The 23,924-nt window shown below is 40.5% G+C and overlaps 1 protein-coding gene across 6 annotated transcripts in view; it reads left to right on the top strand.

Moving 5' to 3' along the window:
- The window catches only part of LOC120784419 (vacuolar protein sorting-associated protein 13B-like), a 339,421-nt gene that overhangs the window by 124,692 nt on the left and 190,805 nt on the right, over positions 1-23,924 (top strand). For all 6 annotated transcript variants that reach the window (XM_040118221.1, XM_040118219.1, XM_040118222.1 and 3 more), the window contains exons 20-21: positions 9,152-9,261; positions 12,228-12,360. In XM_040118221.1, coding sequence (XP_039974155.1) covers positions 9,152-9,261; positions 12,228-12,360 — 243 coding nt within the window. The remainder of the gene's footprint in view (positions 1-9,151; positions 9,262-12,227; positions 12,361-23,924) is intronic.

Raw genomic sequence — 23,924 nt, 5'->3', positions numbered from 1 at the left:
TCGGCCCTTGTGCAGTCATTCTTTTACAGGACTTTGTTCCGGCAACCTGCAACAATCAATCAATAAAATACTGACTACATACAAGTGGTATTTCATATCTGCCATAGTAACATGTGAAACATTATGTCTGGTGAAATATTACCATGGTCAGTTTTTCCATAGCCGCTCTTGGCCAAGGGCATATGAAGCAAAGAAATTATCACATGCGGTGATGTGCTTGTGGAGACCTACTGTCATGTCCAGGACCACACTCTTGCCCTGGTTCTTCTCTGGGTCTCCACCAGCAGGTGTGCTAGTATATGACTGCACGAAACATTAACGCAATATCAAGTAAACTTCAAATTTTGCCATTTGCAATAAGCCTTTCTATTTGTTAAAATGCTATTCATATAGCATTACTTGGAAAGAACCCCAGCTAATGACAGACATTAAATTGCTTGACTCCCTCTCTCCTACTGACAAACTGAGAGAACTCAGCTTGAACTGTAGAGAAAGCCCATGAGTCAGCTGAATGATAGCTGTGATAGGGAGTTTTCAAGGTAACTATGCAAAACTGAAACTGTCTGTGGGAAAGCAGAAGCAGAAGCAGAAGTCTGTTTATTTTAATGAGCTCAGAAGTGTCTCTCCTGTTCCCCTTACATTACACTGGGGCTCATTTAAAGTTCACACAGTGCTCTGTATGTACATGATGGATACGGTAATGATACATTAATGCAATCAGGACCAGGTCTGTTTCGTCTCTCATTAAGAAGGCTAGTTATCTTGCTGACAAGGGCCAGGTCACATTTGGTCATGACTTTAAGCATTTTCCTTCGGTGTGATTTGCAGTGAGTGAGACTTAAATGGAGTGTATTTCTGTGGGCATATGAGAGAAATAGCGTAGGGAAAAAGAGGATAGGGAGAGAGATAACAGCTGGAATACTCCAAATCGGGGGCTGCTTGGGTTTCAGCAGGGGCACAGGCAGCAATTGTGCAGTATCTGGTTGTCTTTTCAACACCATGAGAGTTGATGTGGATTTATGAAGGCTAGGAATCAACTAGAAGGGGGATATGTATGGCTATGGAACCTCTTATCAACATCTGGAGCTCAACAGAGCTGCTGTTCTGCTGCTTTGTACCCCTCATCTGGCCTCACTATTGGTTTACAGTACATACTAGGGATGTGCATAAGTCCATTTTCCCATGGTCAAATATTTAGTGTGTGGTCTGTTTTATGCAATTTGAGACATAATGGTAGGATTTGTTCCAAATGTACAAAGACTGAATCACATTATAGACAAAAGGTGTTGGCCATAATCACGCTTCAGAGGCACTCATTCAAATGATTTGGCTCAGCCTGAAGTACTTATGTAATCACCCCAATCAAATATCTGTCTTCAAATACAACATGTGCACATTAGTATAGTATTATGCCCACCCATACATACAGTACACAGGGAAATTGTTGCTACTGCTGAGTCAAGCACTACCCAAACCTGTACAGACAACAGAGCTGCAACATGGTAAGTGTTGCTGTCTGGATTTGAACATTAACCTGAGAAATGCGTCAAGTTCACAGCCTTCGACTATGGTCACCAAACCCAACAGATGGAACAGAAGGAGCCTGAGCCCAGTCGGGAATGGGGATAGAACTCTCTCTGTGGATGAGATACAGCCCTGTGCTCACTAAATACATAACCATCAATGTACACCTGCTGACATGCACACAACCTGGACTGTATAAACGCATGCATGCTGTATATTAGTGCATGTACAGTACATACATATACACTCACAGAGCACTTATTAGGAACATCTGTACACCTGCTTATTCATGCAGTTATCCAATCAGCAGCATTGTAATGCATAAAATCATGCAAATGCAGGTCAGGAGCTTCAGTTAATGTTCACATCAAACATCAGAATGTAGGAATAAATGTGATCTCTGAGACTTTGACTGTGACATGATTGTTTGAGTATTGAGTGCGCATGGCTGCAATAAACAGAGTAGAAGAAGTAGAGGTCGCGAACAGGAAAAGTTGTTTTCCAACCACCGAAGAAACAAAACCAGTTGTCTTGGCCATTTATGAGAGAAAAATGGAGGGAGCGCTTCAGGTATTTTTTTCCTTTGGGCAAGGTGTCATTATTCTTTCATGCCAGCTAGTATTGGTCAGGTTTCATGCTGTCCAGAGACGGGAAGATGCTGGAAACTTCTTCTTCTTTATCTTCTTCTTCTCCTCCTTCTTCTTCTCCTCCTTCTTCTCCTTCTTCTCCTTCTCCTTCTTCTTCTCCTTCGTCTTCTCCTTCTTCTCCTTCTCCTTCATCTCCTTCTTCTTCTTCTTCTTCTTCTTCTTCTCCTCCTTCTTCTCCTCCTTCTTCTCCTTCTTCTTCTTCTCCTTCTTCTTCTTCTTCTTCTCCTTCTTCTCCTTCTTCTTCTTCTCCTTCTTCTTCTTCTCCTTCTCCTTCTTCTTCTTCTTCTTCTTCTCCTTCTTCTTCTCCTTCTCCTCTAGAAGCGGCAACCAGTGATCAGTCATGTAAGTTAAATATTTGCTACATCAAAATTTTATTGAGAGGAGGTATTTCCATCTCCCATTAAGCTCTTTAACTCTCTTTCGAAAAAATCAATCACCACTTCGAGTGAGCGTAAAAGTTTTTTCAAATTTTGCCTTTGTTTAATGTTGATGAATAATGAATAATGTTGGATTACTATTTCTTATTCAATTAGCTATTAAGGTTTTTTGTGGTAATGCATATATAATATTATAAAAACGCAGCATTTGAATACTGATTTGGATGTTGATTACCATGATAACGGTAAAGGCTTTGAAGCTTCGAAGCATTTGGGTAAGCCCTAGGCCTAACCCACTATTCGTATATTGTTTCTAATTAAGTGCTCAGTGATTGTGCATACAGTTTTGAAATATGTAGTGGATGTATGTGTATGTATATGAACCTTTCAGACATGCATTTAATGTAGACACGCATGCTAACACCGCTAATCCAGACTTGGGTGTATGTGATATAGCCGGTTCACAGGACTTGCATGCATGGAGACTTACTGTAGTTATCCCATAAATCATACAGATCCAATGGCCAATGGCCAATGGCCAAATACTCACTTATCATGTAGATTAGGAAAATGACTTAAAAAAATACTTTCTCAACATCCACTACTTCTATATGTTCTGTCTGTTTAAGTGCTGTATCTCTGTCTACTCTGTCTGTTTGTATTTCTCTGTTTTTCTTTTTTCTCTTTGAATGTATGTCTGTGATTCTGTCTTTCAGTGTATTTTTAGGTGTTTAGGTGCTTTTGTAACTCCGCCTATATCTGTCAGCATTTCACTGACTCCCTAACTGGCTGAATCAGTCTCCAGCTTTCTTTCTGCCTGTTACTGTTACTGTACCCACAGCCATAGTCAACCTTTATGAGTTGGGTCTAGACTGTCAGCTGCAGGCTACCACATTTGGGCCATATTTAATGACACATACACACACACTTACGCATATATGCTCATATTCTCTTAAAACCACACACAAATGCAGAGACTCACATATAAACTCGCTTTCAGTGCAGAAAGTTGTATGAGCCCAGAGTGAGAGCAGGCTTTCCGTAGGCCAGGGTCTGTTTCCATTCAAACTTGCCTGTGTCCTTCCTGAGCCCCTGGGCTCCTGTGTTTCCCCCAGGGCGCTGGGTTGCAGCAAGGCAGGGAAACAGTAGTACACTGAATATGTGTCAGAGACTGGTGTGTGTTTGAGAGCAAGATGGTGTATAGCTTTATGAATCAGTGTCTGTCATAAACACTGTCATACACAAATACACAAATGGAAACAAATAGAAACACTTGCTTATGTGCATAAAGATGCATGTACACACTTCTATCAGATACACACACACACACACACACACACACAACATATACTGCATATACTGTTCCTTGCACCCACCCACCCACACACAGCTGAGTCCCTTTTCAGTGGTGTCATCGGCTCTAATTCTCTCTCTCTCTCTCTCTCTTGCACAAATGTACATGCACACATGCCCACATACGCACAGGCGCACACACAATCATACACAGTTAGAGACATTCACACCGACTCACACACCAGTAGAACACCTGTCGGGCTGCATGGCTCGCTCCAGGACACCTTTGAGTCATGAGCTCATCGGAAAAGCAATTAAAGGCAGCGTAGGCCCCGCACACTGGCGTAATGTTTTGTTTTGCTACTTGGCTTCGAAATTAACCAAACCTGTCAGAAGTCATCTGGCTGACATGGGCTGGGCTATATTTATTTATTTTCTGTTGGAGAAGCTGGACGCAGGGTCCCAGCACTGCCTCACGTCCAACAATGAAGTGATTCTGAGGGGGCGATTAGCTGGCTAGGACATGAATCCTTCCCTCTCTGTCTATCTGGGGGGTGGGTGGGTAGCACCCCCCAGCTTTCTTTGCCTGTCTGTTACTCTGATGGTGGGGTCATGGCCCTGTCGTTGAGAGGTTGTGCCCTCTGTAACCCCAATCAGGGCTTTGGTCTCACTGTGGGACTTGATTTTGAACTTGCACTGACCTAACCACTCCCAGTTTATTGAATTTCATGCTTGCAGTGACTGAACAAAAGCAGATTTTGCATTGAAAAATGTCAATATATAAACCAAGTAACCTGATTAAAAAAAAACCCCAATATGAAGACAGAAAGATGTGTAGCAGATAGATTATTGGTGCTTTTGACCCAAAAAAAAAAAGACTGAGAGAAGAACGTAGACAGGGCTTAAAGGTTAGATGCCTTCTCTCATTCTAGTCTAATTCTCTACTGTAGCCTGAGAACAGCCGTCACACAGCCATAAAACAACACCAGCAGCCCCATGCCCTTTTTTAACTCTACTGGTCTCCACTGAAGAAAAAAACACCTTTGACATTAATAGGTCCACTCTGGGTGAGTCAAGGTAAGTGTGTCTTCACAGATGACTGCATGTACATTCTGCGGTTGTGTGTATTTACAGAGTCTGGGCCACTGAGCAGTTTTCTGATGTTTTCTTGAGGAATCATTTAGGAAGTAAGAAAAACACCTTTGTTATCATTGTCATCACTTTCTGTAATTACCCATATGCTGCCCTGTTAGAGCAGAGAAAAACAACAGTTAACCTGCTGCCGAGGTCGCCCTCTAAGCATGCCAGACCGTTTCATGGTGCTGCATGCTTCAAAGGAGGTGTCACTCTCAGCAGTTATGTCAACACAGTGATGAAACAAGAACACACAGTGATGATGGTAAAGCCTTGGTCTTCAAAGCCTCAAAAGCCAGGTCAACACATATGTTGTTTCTGTGTCACTGTGAAACTGGCAGAGAGAGGGAAGAAAGGTTGTTTGCTCTGTTAATCTCAAAAAGAGAGCTTTTTGAGTGGTGTTGTGATGTATCAAAATGGTCATGGCTGTCATTAGGAGAAGCCAGACAGACATGACATACAGCCACAATAAGATGACAGCTGCTGGTACAACACTAGAAACCCTGCTGATATGCTGCCGGTTATGAGAGCTTACTTAGTTATTTAAGAACCAACTTACTCGACTTTGAGACAGTTTTGTTATAATGGGTTTTTGTTTATTGTGATAGGGATCTCCTTACTAGCTTTGGTACTGCATAGTGTGAAAATATGCTTCCTTTGTCTTTTATTGATTTGGTCACCTTGCATAAAAATGCATTTCATGTCATGAAAAAAAAAGCTGGTGGCAGTATACAGTAGTGTGCCTTAAAGCTATATAGGCTTTCATACATATTAATGCTGCACGGCTAAACTGCTGTGGGTGATAGAGTTATCGGCAATTAAGCATTTTATATCTTTTTATTTGCTCATTTATTTCTGCAATAACTGTTTCATAAACAATCCATCTACTAAGTTATATGATTGTTACCTATGACTAATTTCTGCGGAATTTGGTTTGTTATGCTCAGTGCATCTCATAGACCACAATTTAGGATCAATCTATTGAATACAGTTCTGGTTGAAATTATTGGCACCCCTGAAATTTAAGTACAGATTTTAGAAATCTTCAGAAATAGATGCAAATTAACCAATTTTGTATAATCAAAATATTGTAATAAAATATCCAAATTTACTGGACAACAACAAAGAAAAAAAAGCCTTCATACTATGAAATAAGAAACACGGACATAAAATGTACACTTAACCAAATTATTTGCACCCTTTTGATTAATTTAAATTGGTTTCTCAAACACAATAAAAATCAAATAAAACTCACCTGTGCTTAACTTTCAGTGTTCACATGACCTGAATTAACCAATGAATGATGGTTTTACTGCATTAAAAGGGTCTGATTTTTTTTTAAAGTTTCTTTTTCACAATGGTGAAGACGAGAGCTGTCTGAGGGCATCAGAAATGCTATTATCAAAAAACATTGCAATTCCAAAGGCTACAGGGCAATCGCAAAACATCTTGAAATCCCTGTTTCAACAGTTCGTAATGTCGTCAAGAAGTTTCACAGTCTTAAAACTAAAGAAAAAAGATGCTACCAGGACGTGGTGCTAAGAAGAAACTCAATCGGAGAAGTCTGCAAAGGTTGATGCGGATTGTGGAAAAAACACAACACGCGACATTTGAAGAGCTTCAGGCTGACCTGGAACGAACTGGAATGGTGGTTTCAGCCCTTACCATACACCGCAAACTAAACCAAGTAGGGCTCCATGGGTGAAGGCCAAGGAGGAAACCACTATTGAAAGAGAGGCGCAAAGAGGCAAGACTGGGGTTTGCAAAAACTTTCATTGATAAGGCACAGTCTTTCTGGGATAATGGTCTATGGACAGATGAAACCAAAGCAGAGCTCTTTGGGAATGCAGTGCATCAGGTTGTTTATATCTATGAAATGAAGCCCATAAGGAAAAGGAAACCCTACTTCTAGTAAAACATGGTGGAGGTTCTATCATATTGTGGAGCTGCTTTGTTGCCTCTGGTACTGGAGGCACTGAATGTATCAAAGGAATGATGAAATCAGAAGATTAACAAGGCAATTTAGAGTGAAATGTGTTACCCACTGTTGGAAAACTAGGTTTGAGGGGAAGGTCTTGGGTCTTTGAAAAATTACCATGGCAAAAAGGACTCCTGCGACTTAAAAGAACTTGAACGCACAGCAGTCAAAGAATGGTAGAAACTACCAGCAGACAGGTGCTAGAAGCTTCTAAATGGCTACTAGAAACATTTAGAGGCTGTTATTGTTGCCAAAGGTTCTGCAACCAAGTATTATATTGTGTCTATCATGCAAGTTTTTTTTTTTCTTTTGTTCAGTAACTTTAGACATTTATTAAAATATTATGATTATAAAAAGTTGTTTAATTTGCATTTATCTATGAAGACATTCTCAATGATGTACTTAGAATTCAGGGGTGCCAATAATTTCAACTAGGCCTGTACATCTTCACTACATCTTCACTACTCAGCCCATTCCCAGACTTTTGGGTCCTATACTGCACATGCTGTTCTGGGCTATGATGAAACCACTTGATGTTGGGCCCCAGCACTACAGCCACAGCCAAAGCCTATTAAGCAGCCACATTGTGGTATAAGAGTTCAAGCCACAGGGCTGAGGTTATGATTCCTCCTCAGGAGGAAAGGGAAAGAGTTGGATTTAGAATGAGTACAAGGCTGTTGTTAGGGAGACAAGGAAATTTGTAGGGATAGATGGACAGGAAAATAGTGAAGAGACAGAAGAATGGAAGTGCCAGAATGTAAAGAAAGTAGAAAGATAGATCAAGCAATAGAAGAAGAACTTTGAGTCAGTTTGACTTGATCCAGTGGGAAAGTTTTCCAGAAAGTATTCTGTACCAGTAATAAACCATGGCTGACGATTAAAGTGTACCAGGTGAATAATGATCAGACACTAGTACTGATACATACATACACTATATAACAACATACTGTTGACACACACACACACACACTACAGACCTTACACCTCAAATGTACACACATTTTTGTCAGCAGTGACACAGACATCTCAGTAACACACATATACAGTAAACACACACATGCTCACAGGCCACAAATCATTGTTAAAGTGGAGCAAATTGGAGCTGTTTTATTTTCATTGTTCACAGGGAATAATGGAGGAGCAAGTAGTTCCTGCCAAGCTGGAGAACTGGTGTAACAAAAATATCCGTGTTTCTGTGAGTGTGCTTCGAGGAATAGTTTATAAATGTGCTTTGTCCATGCTTTAGAGACACTTAAATATTAGGTAAAGCAACAAGCAATCAGGCTTTGTTGGAGGTGAAATGCACACAGACATTTACACATTCACACTTATACACACACTCGGCTTTGCCTCAGGGCCTGAAACAGAAGACTGGGTTCTTGTCCAAAGCCCCATTAAACTCCTGAAAGGCCTTTTAGAGCTGAAACATCCTCCTATCGTCATGCTGGGACATTCCACGGCACGCCAAAGACCCTACGCTAATCCTGCCGGCATGGGAATCATTATTGATAGGATCCTAATGCATTACCTCAGGGTCTTCTTATTGTTGGTAAAGATTATTATTTAAGAGTAAACCAAAACCCAGGGAAAGTCTCAAGTTTCATAGAAATTTATCAAAAGAAAATGTTATTCTTGGCTTAGTGTGATACCGCTTTGAACAGAGCAGTTGAAACAAATGGTGCTCCTTGCTGCTCCTCAACAAGCCGGCTTGATACCAACCAGCAGGTCATTAGGACACAGTGTTAACTGTGCAGGCGTGAAAGAACCTGACACAATCTGACCAGATTTTCCCTAATTCACATTTCGCTCGTTGGTTATTCCCTTACACTGATTTCAGTGATCCATATAGATGTCCTTCCTACTTTGCAGAAACAATTGCAGCAGGAGTATTGGAACATTTTTGCCTATGTGAGTTCAAATAGTTTCCACTTCAGTCAGTAATTCTGTGCATCTCTTGATCTGGATCCTATTGAACGAGTTGTTGATCAAACAATTGGTCTGTGTTTGCGTACAGTAATTTTGATTTTGTAAAGGCAAGACAGATGTGCCCTATATCCTTTCCTATTAGTTTTTTATTTTTTTCGAAGAACTGTTTATTTATCGTTGCTTTGATTTCCTTTGTCTTCGGAGTTGCACAATTAAATCCTTGACTTGTTTTTTTTTTTTTTTTTTCCCCTGTATATGTTTGTGTTGTCCAGGTGCAGTCTTGCTGGTCAGTGTCCAGGGCATAGCAATCAACATGGATCCAGTCTTCTGCACATGGTTGCTATACCAACCTCACAGAGGGAGCAGCCGGCAACAGCAACAGGTACGTGATCCTCTTTCATGTTCTTAGACAAGATCTGTCAGCTTCACCTCCTGGCCCTTTGAGTGGGTATTTGAAACATGTTTTAACTAGCGATGTGTATTAATAAAGTACTTGCAGAACATTCTACTGTGGCATTCATTCTAAGTTGCTCTTGATAAGAGCCTGAAGCAAATGTAAAATTTCTGTAATTCTGCCTCCCTCCCCCTGCCTTGCCTTCTCTTTCCCAGCTACCTTTTTCCATGTTCTTTGCTCCCTGTCTTCCATCCAGTCTCTCTCTATTTATTTGACAGGAGTCATGGTGATGGTTATGGACACTGAATGCTCTGTGCCCACACTACACACACTCCATCACACATACACAGCAGACATGCTCAGTCTGATTGCCTTGGATATAGCACAGGTTCACCCCATAAAGTCACATAAATATATATAGTACTTGAAAGTATCATATTGTAATAATTTTATTGTTTTTTTTTTGGTTTTTTTTAAGAAGTTGCTCAGTTTCACAGCTCATGGCATGCTTGTGTGTGAGAGACCAAGGGAGAGGGAGTTAATTGCACCCACCCCTCACTCTGGAGGTTTTTGCTGTGTGGGGTTAAACACATGTTATGAGTTGAACTGCAGCCAGTCTGAAGGATACACAACACTGGCTGCGGTGTGTGTGGACATGCTGCAGCAAACGTGTGGGCGTGTGTGCCTGTGTTTATAGGTTTGTTTCTGTAAGGCCATATACCTTTCAAGGGCTTTTAAATGCCTGGCTGCTCGGACAAGGCTTTCAGCTGAAGGCCATTCAACAGCTTGTCGAGGACAGAGGAGAGGACACTGACTGGTTAGGTTCAGGATGGCAGGAAACGATGAGAAAGGAGGTACTCAGAGCAGAAAACAAGACAAAGAATGGGACATTTACAGGGATGGACAAGGGGAGTATGTACGACATGAGGAAAAGAATGTGGAGGGCTTTGATAGTACAAAGAAAGAGGAAAGAGAAGAAGGAAAAACAGTAAGAAAAATTGATAGGAGGAAGATAAGACAGTATCAAGGAAAAGTTGATTCACAAACAGCGGAGACGGCAGGGACATGGGGGTATGATAGACAGAAGAAAGATAGGATAAGATAAGATCAGAAATTCCTTTATTAATCCCACAGTGGGGAAATTTGCCGTGTTGCAGCACCAAAGGAGATAGCGCAATAGCAAGAAACATCATTGACAAAGCAAAATATGATGAGTAAGTAAAATAAATAAGTAAACAGACTCAATGGTTGATTTCACATTACCGCACCTAGGAAATATTGATATTGCACAGTTTAGTATACATTGACATTGCACATAAGTGAATTTGTCAGCTTTGGTGTGAGTTTGGTATCTCGCTTTCACACACTGTGTGTAACAGAGGCTTAAAGGAAGATAAGAAGGGACAAATGCAACATCAGGGAATGGGGTTAAGTTAAGAAGAGTATGGAACACAACAGAAAGTACAAAACAATGTCTAGAAGGTGAAGAGAAAGGACAGGGAGGCTGAATTAAAATAAAATTAAATCTACCAGAGCAAGCAGGAAAACGAGAAATCTGAGAAATAGAGGTGGATGGTTGGGGAAGCAGGTAATGAAGAGAAAGGGAATAAGAGGGGAAAAAAAGAAGGTTGAGAACCAAACAGGCAAGGTTGCCTTGGCTAACCCCCCCTGGGATGTGTGGTAGAAGGAGTTAGCTCATATTATGTCATCCACCAGGTATGAGCGATGGTCATTGGTTAAGGCACCTGCTTTTAGCATTGAGTATTAAAATGCGGCCAAGCACATATTTTCCAAAGTGTACAAACTGAATTATATAATAGTTTTTCAACCATTTTTCACATAAACTACCAAAATGGTCATATGGATTGTGTATATAGTATTTTGAAGACATTTAGACTCTATAAATTAGTATTTTAGGGGTTGTTTTTTTTTCCAAACATTGTTAAAGCCTCATATACAGTGTTTGTTTATGTATCCTATCGGTGTATTTGGAAGTGTGTTTCTAACTAAGAAGTATTTTGAACATTCTCAGATCTTGAACAGACCTGAATATGATTATGAATGTGAATGAATATGATATAAAGGCAAAAATTGACTTTTGGCAACTAACTACTGGCCTTAAAGTTTTTTGTTCACCCTATGTTAAGTTGCAAGAACCTAGGAAGGATTTGGCGTCATACCTCAGTCAGTAGCTTCAAATACTAATGTAATTTGGGGGCCCATTTTTAATCTCACCACAACCAGCAATTCGGTTCCTGACCCAGTCATTGAAAAACAACTGCATCAGCGCATGTGTGTGTGTGTTTACACAGGCTGCAGTATGTGGTTGGCTTGCAGCCTTGTGCAGCTGCATCATAGCCTAGTGGTGCTGCTGGCTGATGCTAATGGGGTTTCCTTATTTCAGACCAATCTTCCAGTCTTCTGTCTTTCAGCCATCTGACTGTTTTTGTGTGTGTGTGTGTGTGTGTGTGTGTGTGTGTGTGTGTGTGTGTGTGTGTGTGTGTGTGTGTGTGTGTGTGTGTGTGTGTGTGTGTGTGTGTGTGTGTGTTTAGCCTGCCAGCTGCATGGGAGACTGCTCAAAAAAACAGGGAGCTGTCACTAGTCCTTGTTGGTCTTGGATGCCTTTGTTGTGTTCCACTGCATTTTTCTTTTCTCATTCTCTCTCTGCCTCCCTTTCTGTCTTACACAGCATTATACATTGCATTGTGTTTCCTGATTAACCCAGATCTTTAAATTTGTCTGAAGCTGTCTCTTGGTCATAGCCTTACTAACACAGAACAATTTTGGTACAATACAGGACAATGTTTAAATAATATGTACTCTTACACCTAATAACAACCTCTTTTTTTCAGGGGCTGAAAGAATGCACATTTAATGTAAATGCATTTATGTGATTACATATGTCCTTCCCCATGGCCTCATTGATGCCCAGTCATGTTGTGATGTCATTGCAGAATCCAGGTCAAGTTTCTTTGGCCAAGAGGAGAGAAGATGAGGTGTCAGTAGGGAGCACACCATTGGCCAAACAGCCCTCCAATCAGGCCTCAGACTATGCCAGCAGCCCGGTCAAAACCAAGACAGTCACGGGTAGGTTTACCAACCCCAAACTGTGCCATAGACATAATATTGAAGATGTCACTATGACATTGTACATAATACAATAACATGACATTAAATCCGTCCAGAAGAAATGTTTACACATGTAAAGGGAACAGGATTGGCCCCAGGTTCAGTAAAAGATCCTCTCTGTGTTCTGTATAAAGATTAATATACAGATGAAAAGTGCAATGATATTTACTTCTCCCTTGATATTTGCAATAACTGCCACTGTTTCTATATTTAGGGATATGGTCTTTCAGTAGTGGAATAACAACAATTTACTGTATTTAACCTTGTTTCTATGCAATCATGCCATGTTACTATGTTGTTACATAACATACAACAGCTTGCTGACAACAGAGTGAACCCGTTTCTCAGAGGACACCACATATCCAGGCATGTCCTTCTCTGTTTTTCCTCCTCTGGTTGTATTACTATGGCTCTGTGGGCTCTAGATGCCCAGAATCAATGAGCGAGTTGGCTGTGTGGAGCCTTCCTCTATGCCAGTTTTCCATTTTCTGGGAACCCTCCCCAACACACACACACACACACACACACACACACACACACACACACACACACACACACACACACACACAAATGTTCAGACGATATATACATATATATAAACACACACACATATGCAGGCATATACACATTAAGTAAGGTAGGTTTATACCTACATGTACATACCTCTACATGCCACACATGGACACTCTCACACAGTCATGTAGCATTGCTTCCTTAGATCCTTTACAGAATTTTCCAAATCGAAGCTGTCTCTAAGTAGGAAACTCTGAACTCTTTGGATGGAGATGGACAAATTGGAGAAACAGAGGAGAGGAAGACAGTGATGAGGGTGGATAGATGCTGTTCCAAAACTTGTGAAGGGTGCGATTGCTTGGTTTAGTGTCAGAAACAAACTGAGGCACACCAGCAGTACCTATACCCTTTTAGGTTATTGTTGATTGTAGCAGGAAAGGTCAGTGCTTTTTCACACAATTTATCGAGTGTACAAACGCAGTGCAAAAAGCCCTTGTAATGGTATTTTCATCAGTGTGAGGAATCTGTATAGTGGACTTCAGGGATTTTGTAAAGTGATCACAAAAAACTACCAGAAACACCAAGTGTTCACACGCATGCACCACACACTGTACAGTACACATGTATCCTTACACTCCTACTTGGGAGGGTAGCTGGAGCAGTCACTCTGTTTAAGAGCTGTCCATGACACAACACAGAGCCTTACTGACTTTAGAAATGGTTTTCATTTAATACTCCTATGGTTATTTATAAACCTAATAGCCCACCTCCTCTCTCTCATGTACCTCTATAGATATTTAATTAATGTGATCCAATGGAATGTCTTGGCTAGCTTAATTTAACTGAATTAGTTACACTGTTTAAAAAATGAATAAATAAATACATTAAAAGACCTTCCCAGTCTCTGCTGTTTGACGCTCACAGTGTTTAGGGTCCAGGTCCTCTAAACACTTTAACGGTTGAAACATTCTCTGCCAAAGAATTGCAATGACGAGTCAGGGGAAATAAGCAAGTACTTGTTTGTCTTTTTTTTCCTCTTGTTTAAGATCCTGGGAAATGTGTTCCCAACAGGAGTGATAATTCCCTGTTTTGGGTGAAGTCATCTTGTAGCTGTAAATAACATTGCATGTGTATGACGTTCCCCATGTCAAGTGCTTTGATAGGAAAAATGCTCCTTTGACATTTCAGAGTCTAAAAAAAGGCCATTAGAGTTCTTTCCTTGCTTGCTTTAAAAGCTCACAGCTGAAAGGTCATGCTGCGTTTTCCTCCTGGTTTTCCCGCTGTTCCTTGTTTCAACCAATATGCACTAATGGCTTTTCCATACATGCATCTTTGCTTACTCACATCTCAGCAGTATATTCTCTGATTAGGAGTTGTCAGTAAACAGTCACCTTGGCTCCAACAATGCACACAAAGCTACATCAGGCTGTAGCTTGTTAGCAACACTTAACTGACCAGAGTACACTGACTATCAATGTGCATGACCTCCTATCTGCCAGCTGTCTATCTCTGTGACTAGTCCTCCATCTTGCTGGATAAGTTTTTGTTTTTCTGTCTGTGAAGCTGTTTTTTTCTGTCTGACTAGATGTCTGTTTGTCTTTCTGTTAAGATATTTTTCTTGTAGACTTTTTTCTTTCTTAGTCATTCTGTCTACCACACGCTTGTTTGTAAATGACTGAAAACAAAGGTGTGCTGGATTTTAGAATGAATCAATGACACACACACAGACACATATATTCAAACACAGTATTGGCTTGAAATGTACAGCACATCTGGCCTGGTGTTTGAGTGTTTAGTGTTAGCCATATTTGTATATGGCATCTGATTGTTGGGCTGCATTAGTAAGTTAGAAACATACACTGAGTCAGACTCAAGCTCTTTCTTATCCAAATATTTCTCTTTGAACTGAAAACAAGGCATTGGTAACTAGGCACTGGTACTGTATTTTGTTCAAATTCAGCCCTCAGTGCCCCTACTCCAACACCCCTAACTGGAATAGAGCTTGTAAGTAAATGAATAGCATCTTCTCTGGAAATTACTGCAGTGTTACAGGAGTAGATGTAATGAAACGTTACAAATTGTTTCCGTGAGCAATCAGAATAAGAAAAGGGCAGAGGAATTTAGCCCTTGTGGTTTTAATCATGGTGAAACAATAAGCCTCCCTGCAGTCAGAAGATCTTGATAAACTATAGCTCCACACTACAGAGGACCTTACAGCATAGCAGGTACTCTGTTACCTTCATCCCACAACTCCAGTTTCACCCTATCCTTGTTACATAATAATGTATCCTTCCTGAAATTAACTGTTTTGTTTTTCTCTATGCAAAGACGATTTTATGTCATGGGCCATGAATGAAAAATAGAAACTCCTCACATCTTCCAGGGTTGTTGTATTGTGGGGATACTTGATACACTGTTTGAGAGTCATAAATTGAAATTCTGTTCCACATCATTTCTCTTCATAATCTACTGTTCCTGTGATTAATTTGGGGATGATAAATGGAATTTAATTCTTCATATTCCCCAGGGTTGGCCATAGTGGGGTGCATACTTGATACACAGATAATTGATATTTAGACTGATTTATCCTGATATTTAGCCCCCCTTTGGGTAATAGTTGTTTAATGCAGAATTTTCTGGAAAGTACTGTTTGCTGAGGCAGCTCAGGTAAAAATCCATCCCAAAACAGAATTCCCATATGTTAACTCCATAACTGTACATATTTTAACAGAAGTGAGAAACTTCAGAACCATGGTAGCCAAGGCTCCTAAATGGCTCAAGGTCGTGGGAATAACATATGTGGATTCTGGTGTTAGGATGGATTTTCCCTTGTAAAGCCTTCCCCCAGTCATTTCACAAGAAGAGCTGCTGACATCTAACGTGTTGTGATTGGAATTAGGCTCTCTTAGGATGATTTATTAATTTCTTTACCATGTATAAAGCACCCTATGAATAAGGAGCTGGATGTTTAAACAGGAGGGAGATGATGGGAGCTCACTCTGGTGTAGCTGTTATGTTGAAAAAAAAACCCGCACTGGCCAGGATCAGCTCTTCAGTCCAACTTCTTTATTAGTGTATCATGTTTTTTGATGTATTTATACTTTGTTGACTGTTAATTGAACATAAAACTGACTTCTGCTTTTTCTTGTAAGAAGGAGGCATTTCATCTCTAAGGCCATTCAGCCATGGCGAGTAATCTGATGGATTTCTCAAAATCTATTTTTAATTGCTGCATGACATCTGATCGAGCTCTTTAGCATAGGTTGAATCAATAAACCATAATGATTTACTGAAGGGTAAAGCCGATGTGAATGTAGTTCAGAAATGACCAGTGTATCTTGAGGGGTCTTAATCTCCTCAGCTGTGACGTAATAAAGGTTTTCAGGCAAATTGATAATTGCCCTGAGAAATAAATTATTTTGCTATAAGAAATTAATTGAAATGGCCTAGGCAATATTCCCTTTTTTGGAATGGGTTCACAGAAAGACATTATTTTTTTCTTCTGTTTTCCAGATTATCATTTGGAATTTTCCTCGATAGCTCTAACGTGCCTTTTTCAACGTGACTCCATATAAACATCGAGATATATGACAAGGTCGATTTTATTTGCAGGATTATTGTCGACATATAATTTCTCAGGGGACTCTAAGGGGGATTGTAATCACTGTAGCAGACGTTTTATTTTTCAGTCTTCAGTCATCTACTTAGGTAAACAGTGGAGAGATTTGCAGGTTGTTTGCAAGTTTGAGTCAACCTGAGTTTGAACTGAAATTCACAGAGATGCATCGGGAATAAACACATATGTATGACGTAGGCTTAACAAGGGGCAGGCAGCAAACTGGACTTCCACTTGTGCTGCTGCTCAGTTGACCTTCAGGAGAGGAGGTTTTTATAAGAACCACAACACAAGTATTTTGACGCAAATTAAGTGACCATTAATGTACAACTCCACTATTTAGCCCGTGAATGTTTGTAACTTGTATGTGGCTTCAGTGGATATCGCTTATGGTTTCCCTTGAGTCACCTTGTAAGAAAAGCTGCTGATATTTAACGTTACAAATAAAGTCTTTAAAGTTACAATTTTTCATCCCACTACAATAATAGTTCCAGCTACCTCAATACTGCTGTTAGTTCTCAATGGTACAGTATTATTGGAACAATACTGATTTCTACTGATTCTTCCGAGTCCACAACACTAAAATGTTGGGCTCCAGGATACATACTGTGCAAGCCCCTGCCCCCACAAGACACTGACGCCCACAATGTATACTCTAACCAAGCATTAAAGTGGTCAATTCAAAAATACAGTATAAGTTAATAGCTTACTTGTCCAGAATATGGTTGTTCATAAATACCATTATGAGATTAAAAGACCTAATTTGCTGGATGTACGGAATATTGATATGGAAGAGCGTTTTGTTCCACCTGATTATAAATTGGCGAGAGCAGTCTCTTTCTGTGCCTATTGATTGTCATAATTTTCCACTGGAGCTATTGATTTCCCCACAGAAATCACCTCAGAGAATTATTAGGATAAATCATAATCCACTGGAAGAAAATCAGTTTTTAGCAGTTCAAAGCCTCCTCAGAACAATTGCACTAGCTAGATGTCCCTGCTTCCAATTGGCCATTTGAATGCATGCCTGGCACTTTTATGATGTAAAGAGAGTGTTATGTTGTTTTGTTACCACATTCAGCCTAGCTACAGTTTCGTAGTAATCAAGGGGGACTTTCCTGTAGACTTTTGGAAGGTGCCTGTTAATGTGTAGGCAAATGTACAGAGACACACAGAACCAGTTCACTGCAGATCATTTCCCCAGAAAGCACTGAGGGCAGGGTGATATCATACTGGGGCGGTGGGGCTGCCCAGCTTGAATCTCAAGGTCCATATCCACTCAGCTCCATTTGGCAATGAAATATTTCACTCTGTCTCTCTTCCTTTCTGGTTTTGGTCATTGCACATGTTAAATAAACAGGGTACATATTACAAGGCACCGCAAACTTTCAGAACTAGCATTGGCTGAATTGGACCAAAGCCAGTTCCATTCGATGACAGAGATTCTGACTTTGAACACTGCACATGGTAAAAAATATTAAAGACATTTTCATGTTACTAAACACACCCAGCTTTGCAATTAAGATTGGCTGTCCATCACCGCACAAGGAATCACATTTCTCTATCAATTGGTTGTTCTTTTAGAATCGCATATACTCTGTACACATACTGTACAAATACTCATTTTTTTTAGCCTTGTCTAGGTGTTTTTTGAGCTAAGAGTAGTTTCTTCAAAAATCTCCCTTTTCATATCATAGGTAGCTAATATTTCTGGTCATTTCATAACTTTTTGTTATTGGTCAAAATATATGGTCCAACTACATATTTTAATGCATAGAGTATAGAGGCTTTTGAATTCATAAAAAAAAAAAAAAAACCATGCTTGTCATTTTAATTCACATCATGGATTTGGTTCAAATGTTGCTTAGTAACATCATCACAGAAGTGTTAACGGTTGTTTTTGTGTCATTATCCTTTACAAGGAAGGCCGTGGAACGATGACTTTGAAAACAAGTAATTTCTCCATTTCTGTCTGCCCGCACAATCACACCACAAATTGGTTCACATAAAACTACCCTCTAAGTATTTTCTTTATTTGTCCCTAATGAATGTTCTTGTTGGCAGCAGCACCATGTTTCTGATTGAGAGCCTCCCAAGTCCCGAACTTCTCATTGTTCTCTAACATCTACCAGAGTAATGATCTCATTGGCTTTTCTTTTCAATTCTAAAATTAGCCATTGGCGCTGAGAGGACATACCTCTTTTGCTGAGAAACCTATCCTCCGATCTGGCTGTGGTTCTTCAAGTTTGGAACGAAAACTGTTGTCATTGTTCCTGTCTGCTAGTGGTCGTTATGATGGGATTAGATGTATTTTTCCTGTTTGCTGGGAGGATCAGAAAGAGAGAGAGATAAATTTAAGCATTTGCATTGTTCATGCTGTGAATCTGCAAGTTATGGGACAATATCTGGTGGTTGTCAGGGCTGTGCTGCTTACAAAAATGTTCCCAAACTGATGGCTTTTCTGTGATCTCAACCATTCTGTGTCAGAAAAAAAAGGGACGTTGGGAACAGGAAAGAAAAGTCCAGAATTCATGGTTGAGAGACATACAGTATATTCTGGAAAGATATACATTAATATATTTGGAGAAAGAAACAGCAGAGAGAAACTAATATATACATGCTTATACACATACATAAAAGAGAGAGAGAACTGATGAGAGGACTTCAGGCAGAACTACACAGTCATACATAACTATAATCCAAGCCCAAGTAGCCTGATGGAAGTCAGGCAGGTTTTTATTGGCTGCTGTGCGCGTTTTAGAAGGGGATAATATTTTCATTGTGGAGTTATTTATATAGTTTAATTTTTCTGGTAAAGTCAATAATTTATCAAGGTAATGATGGTTGGAGCAGGGAAAGAAAACAAGAAAAAGGAGGAATAATGAGATGGGACCCCCCCCCCCCCAAACCCACCCATCACCCGCCCCCCCTCCCCCAGAGAAGAATGATTGTAGTCTGTAGGGGACTCTACTTGCTAGCTTAGAATGTCTTTGGCCTCCACTCTCTGATGAGCCCATACAAACCTCTCACTGACTTCCAGGACAGACAGAAGATTTGTCCTTATTAATCCATTTTCTGCTTTCATGAATGATAAGGGGTTTAGGCCTTGTGGATGTTGGCTGTGGTTTTTGAGGTTGAAGTGAGAGGAGCAGAAAGGGAAGTTGGGGTTGAGTTGTGGTTCATCAGACAGAGTGTGGATTAGTGTGCAGGCTGCAGGGGGTTTAGTTCAGATGACAGGAACAGGAGGGAATTGGAAACTGGGTTGAGATGACTGCACATGGGATGTTTCAAAGGGTCTTGGTGTCACTGAGAGACAACATGCCTTTTTGTTTTCATTCTTTATGTGTTGTTTAATAGTCTGGCTGGCAGAAGCTCTCTTCTCTTCTCTTCTCTTCTCTTCTCTTCTCTTCTCTTCTCTTCTCTTCTCTTCTCTTCTACTCTGTCCTCACCTATCCTCTTCTCTCCTCCTTTTTGGTGAAGTATCTTTACTGTGGTTAAATAACTTTACTGTCCCAAGAGACATCAGAGTCTATCTGCACATGCTTGAAAATCTCCCTCCACTGATACCTTGACTGGTTATAGAACTTCCTAAAGAACAGCTGGTAGAAAGAGACCATGCAGTGTGTCTGTGGAGGCAGTATGTGTAGAGAAGTAGAAATAGATGGGTAAGATAAAACTCTTACCTACCCCCCACCCCCTCACCTTCATGCCTTACCCTTTCCAATCCACCAGGCCACACCTTCACTTTTTCATGACGGCTTCAGAAACACTGAACAAATGGAGGCACATAAATATTTAAATAAACACCGAATTGCATCCAAAACAAATAGGCAGGCAGGATTACTGAAGAGCCCCATTTCTGCCTCTGCACACAGCTGTAACAGAATATACAACACTTCAGCTCACTGTAAACCATTTGTAACAGGGACTATACCAGAAAGATAGCAGACGGCATGGTGAAATGCCCTGAGATCCCTCAGTGAAGCTGTTCATATGTTTGAGTTGCTCAGCCACTCAGGAAGAATGTATGGATGCTTTGTGCTATTGTCTTTGTGAAGACTTAAATCTGTAGTGGAAAGTTCGCTGGCACTATTATGGTGTTGTGTGACTGTAGGTGTATCACAGTAATTGTGTGTGTTCTTGTGTGTTCAATTGTCAATTGTACATTTGTATGATGTGTGACTTACATTCACCACACCACACGCCCTCACACATTTTACAGCCATGTTACTCTGCTGTGGCGGTGTTTTGTTGTACATCGTGAAATGAGGCAACACTGATTTGTTTCTCGCCTTAAAGTCAACATGTTGTAATGGGGCTGGTCTCTGCGTTTTCTCTGATCACTTGACACATGCTCAGGCTGTTTGCTTCAAAGTCTCTGGCCTTTCACTTGCTGGGAGATGTGATGGAGCTGTTAAAGAGGATGAATAATCACCATCAGAACACTAGAATTTTTATAAGGGACTGGTCTCACAACTTCACACACCAGCTGAACGCTAAGAGAGAAAGACAGAGGGAGTGGTTAAAGAGAGTGAGAACAAAATAAAGGAGGAAAGGAGGGGGGAAGGGTGTATGGTCAGAGTTTGGCCAATAAGATATTAGCCTAATGGCCTAACAGAGGGTGAAAATGAGGACATGGCTGAGATGGCACGAGGCGAGGGGAATAACCCCACTTTAAGAGGACTCTCAGGACTTGTTAGGCCTGGGCAGTTTTAAGAGCTTTGGGCGCTCCTGTCATATTTCTCTTTGATTTGAATTTAGACCTCTTGTGCTCTCTCTGTCTTTCTCATTCTGTCCTTGCCTGCCTCTGTCTTTCTCTCAATACCCTCCCTGCAGAAATGACAGGCGCCAAGTCACTATAACAAGATATGGCAGTTTAATTCCAAATAATGACCCCGCGATTAACAAACAGAGTCCTGGAATGGTATTTAAAACAAAAGGGAGAGCTACATGCAGACTGGCCTTGGTTTGTTACTGCCTATACCATACTTTGGCACACTTTCTGATTGGCCTAACAGACTTTCTCTGGGGAAAGGACTTTCACAATCTGGCCTACTCCCAGTACCACCTTTGAGGCCTGGCCAAAAAATAATAATCTCGAGAAGAGTGATGGGTTCCCCTAGAACAATGACTAAGAATACATTTTTGAAGGTAGTATTAATTTCAGGTGATTAGGCAGTAGAAGGTCAGTGTCTTATAAGCTGAATTTAATAGTCATTTTTCTACCTGCCCGTGCCTCAATTTCAGGTACTATGTATTAATGCTCACTGCATGTCATGCATTATGAAATTACATTTATGTGAGTGCATAATGTACAGTGGCTTTAGAAAGTATTCCAACGCCTTCACTTTTTGCACATTTTCTTGTGTTGTATATTTAATTTTAAATGGTTAAAATTGACATTTTTGTCAAACAACCATACTCCATAACCCATAATAACAGTGAAAACATGGTTTTAAAATTTTTTTGCAACTTTATTAAAAGTCAAAAATTAACTCTGTAACAAAAGTAGTCAGACCCTTAATTCACTACTAAGTCCCTTTTGAAGTAATTACATCTTCAAGTCTTCTTGAGTAAATCTCTATAATTTTTGCACACCTGGATTTGGGCAGTTTATCCCACTCTCCCTGGTAAATCCTCTCAAGCTCCGTCAGATTGGATGGGAAGCGTCTGTGAACTGCTATCTTCAGGCCCTTTCACAGATGTTCTATGGGGTTCAACTCTGGGCTTTGTCTGGGCCACTCATGGACAGTCGGACAGTTGTGCCGAAGCTATTTGAGCATTGTCTTGGCTGTATGCTTTGGGTCATTGTCCTGCTGAAAGATCACCCCAGTGTCAGGTCGTGTGCACTGTGGAGCAGGATTTCTTCAAGAGCATCTCTGTATTCGGCTGCATTCATCCTTCCCTCAATTCTGACCAGTCTCACTGTCCCTGCCGCTGAGAAGCCCCCCCACAGCTTGATGCTGCCACAACCATGATTCACCATAGGAATGGTATTAGGCAGGTGATGAGCAGTGCTTGGTAATCTTTTAAGTCATTTAAATGCCATTTGGCAGACTTCAAACGGGCTGTCATATGACTTTTACTCAAGAGTGGCCTCTGTCTAGCCATTCTACCATAACAGGCTGATTAATAGAGTGCTGCTGAAATGGCCGTCCCTTTGGTAGTATATCTCGTCCCTGCAGAGGACTCCTGAAGCTCTGTTAGAATGACAATTGGATTTTTGGTCACTTCCTTGACCAAGGCCCTTCTTGCCTTCAGTTTGGCTTGACAGCCAACTCTAGGAAGCGTCCTGGTGGTTCCAAACTCCTTCCATTTCACAATTATTTAGGCCACTGTCTTCCTAGGAACACCCAAAGCTTTAGGAATGGTTTTCTATCCTTGCCCTGATCAATACCTCACCACAGTTTTATCACGGAGGTCTAAAGCGAGTTCAATTTTTGTCCTGACATGCAGTGTGAACTGTGGGACGTTATATAGACAGGTGTATGGCTTTTCTAAACTATGTCCAATCAATTCAGTTTGCTACAGGTGGACTCCAATCAAGATCTAGATACATCTCAAAGATAATTAAAGCAAACAGAAGGCACCTAACCTCAATTTTCAGTGCCATAGCAAAGTGTCTGAATTCCTTTATAAATGAGAGGTTTTAGATTGTTTATAAATTTGCAGAAATCTCTAAAAACATGTTTTTACTTTGTAAGTATTTGTTATTGAGTGTAGATAGATAGGGCAAAAAATTGATCAATTTGAAATTAAATCTACAACACAATAGAGTTTGCAAAAAGTGAAGGGGTCTGAATACTCTCTGAAGCCACTATATGTTGTACACTGCATACATACTCACATAAGCTTGTATTTTCGTAATTGTGCATTTAAACTTCAAGGAATCATTCAAATGAACCCACACAGGCAGATAATTTCCAACTTCTAGTACTGCAGGGTCAACTCTACCCTCACACAGTGGGGGTCTCTGAGGTAAAGTCCCTGGTCTAGACAGTTGGGCTACATGACAGAGAGAAGCATCAACAGAGCTCTGTCGTGTCTATGTGGATCCCCTGCAGAGCTGAATAGGAAACAGCTCTCTAATGCAGTATGACAGGAATACTCTAACACATACACAGCCATCTACATCAAAACACTATTGACAACCCAATGATATCACAGCGGTTTATAGAGCACTCTCTGCACATTACTCAATGAAAGACAGTCCATGAAACACAATCTGTCCTGTCAAAGTCAATTGTTGCCATCTGTGACTGTGTGGATATTTTAAGTATATGAACATTAGAAGTGGTTTCGTACATGGCTCACAGAAACATAGTAACTGACAAATAAGAGTGTGGGAGAAAGTAGATTGGAAAATATGGGTTGTCAAATGTACAAAAAGTAC

Source organism: Xiphias gladius, chromosome 22, assembly GCF_016859285.1.
Source record: "Xiphias gladius isolate SHS-SW01 ecotype Sanya breed wild chromosome 22, ASM1685928v1, whole genome shotgun sequence".
In the NCBI taxonomy this organism is placed as follows: Eukaryota; Metazoa; Chordata; class Actinopteri; order Istiophoriformes; family Xiphiidae; genus Xiphias; species Xiphias gladius.
The sequence above is the reverse complement of the archived record's forward strand: the minus strand, read 5'-3'. Positions and strand labels throughout refer to the sequence as shown.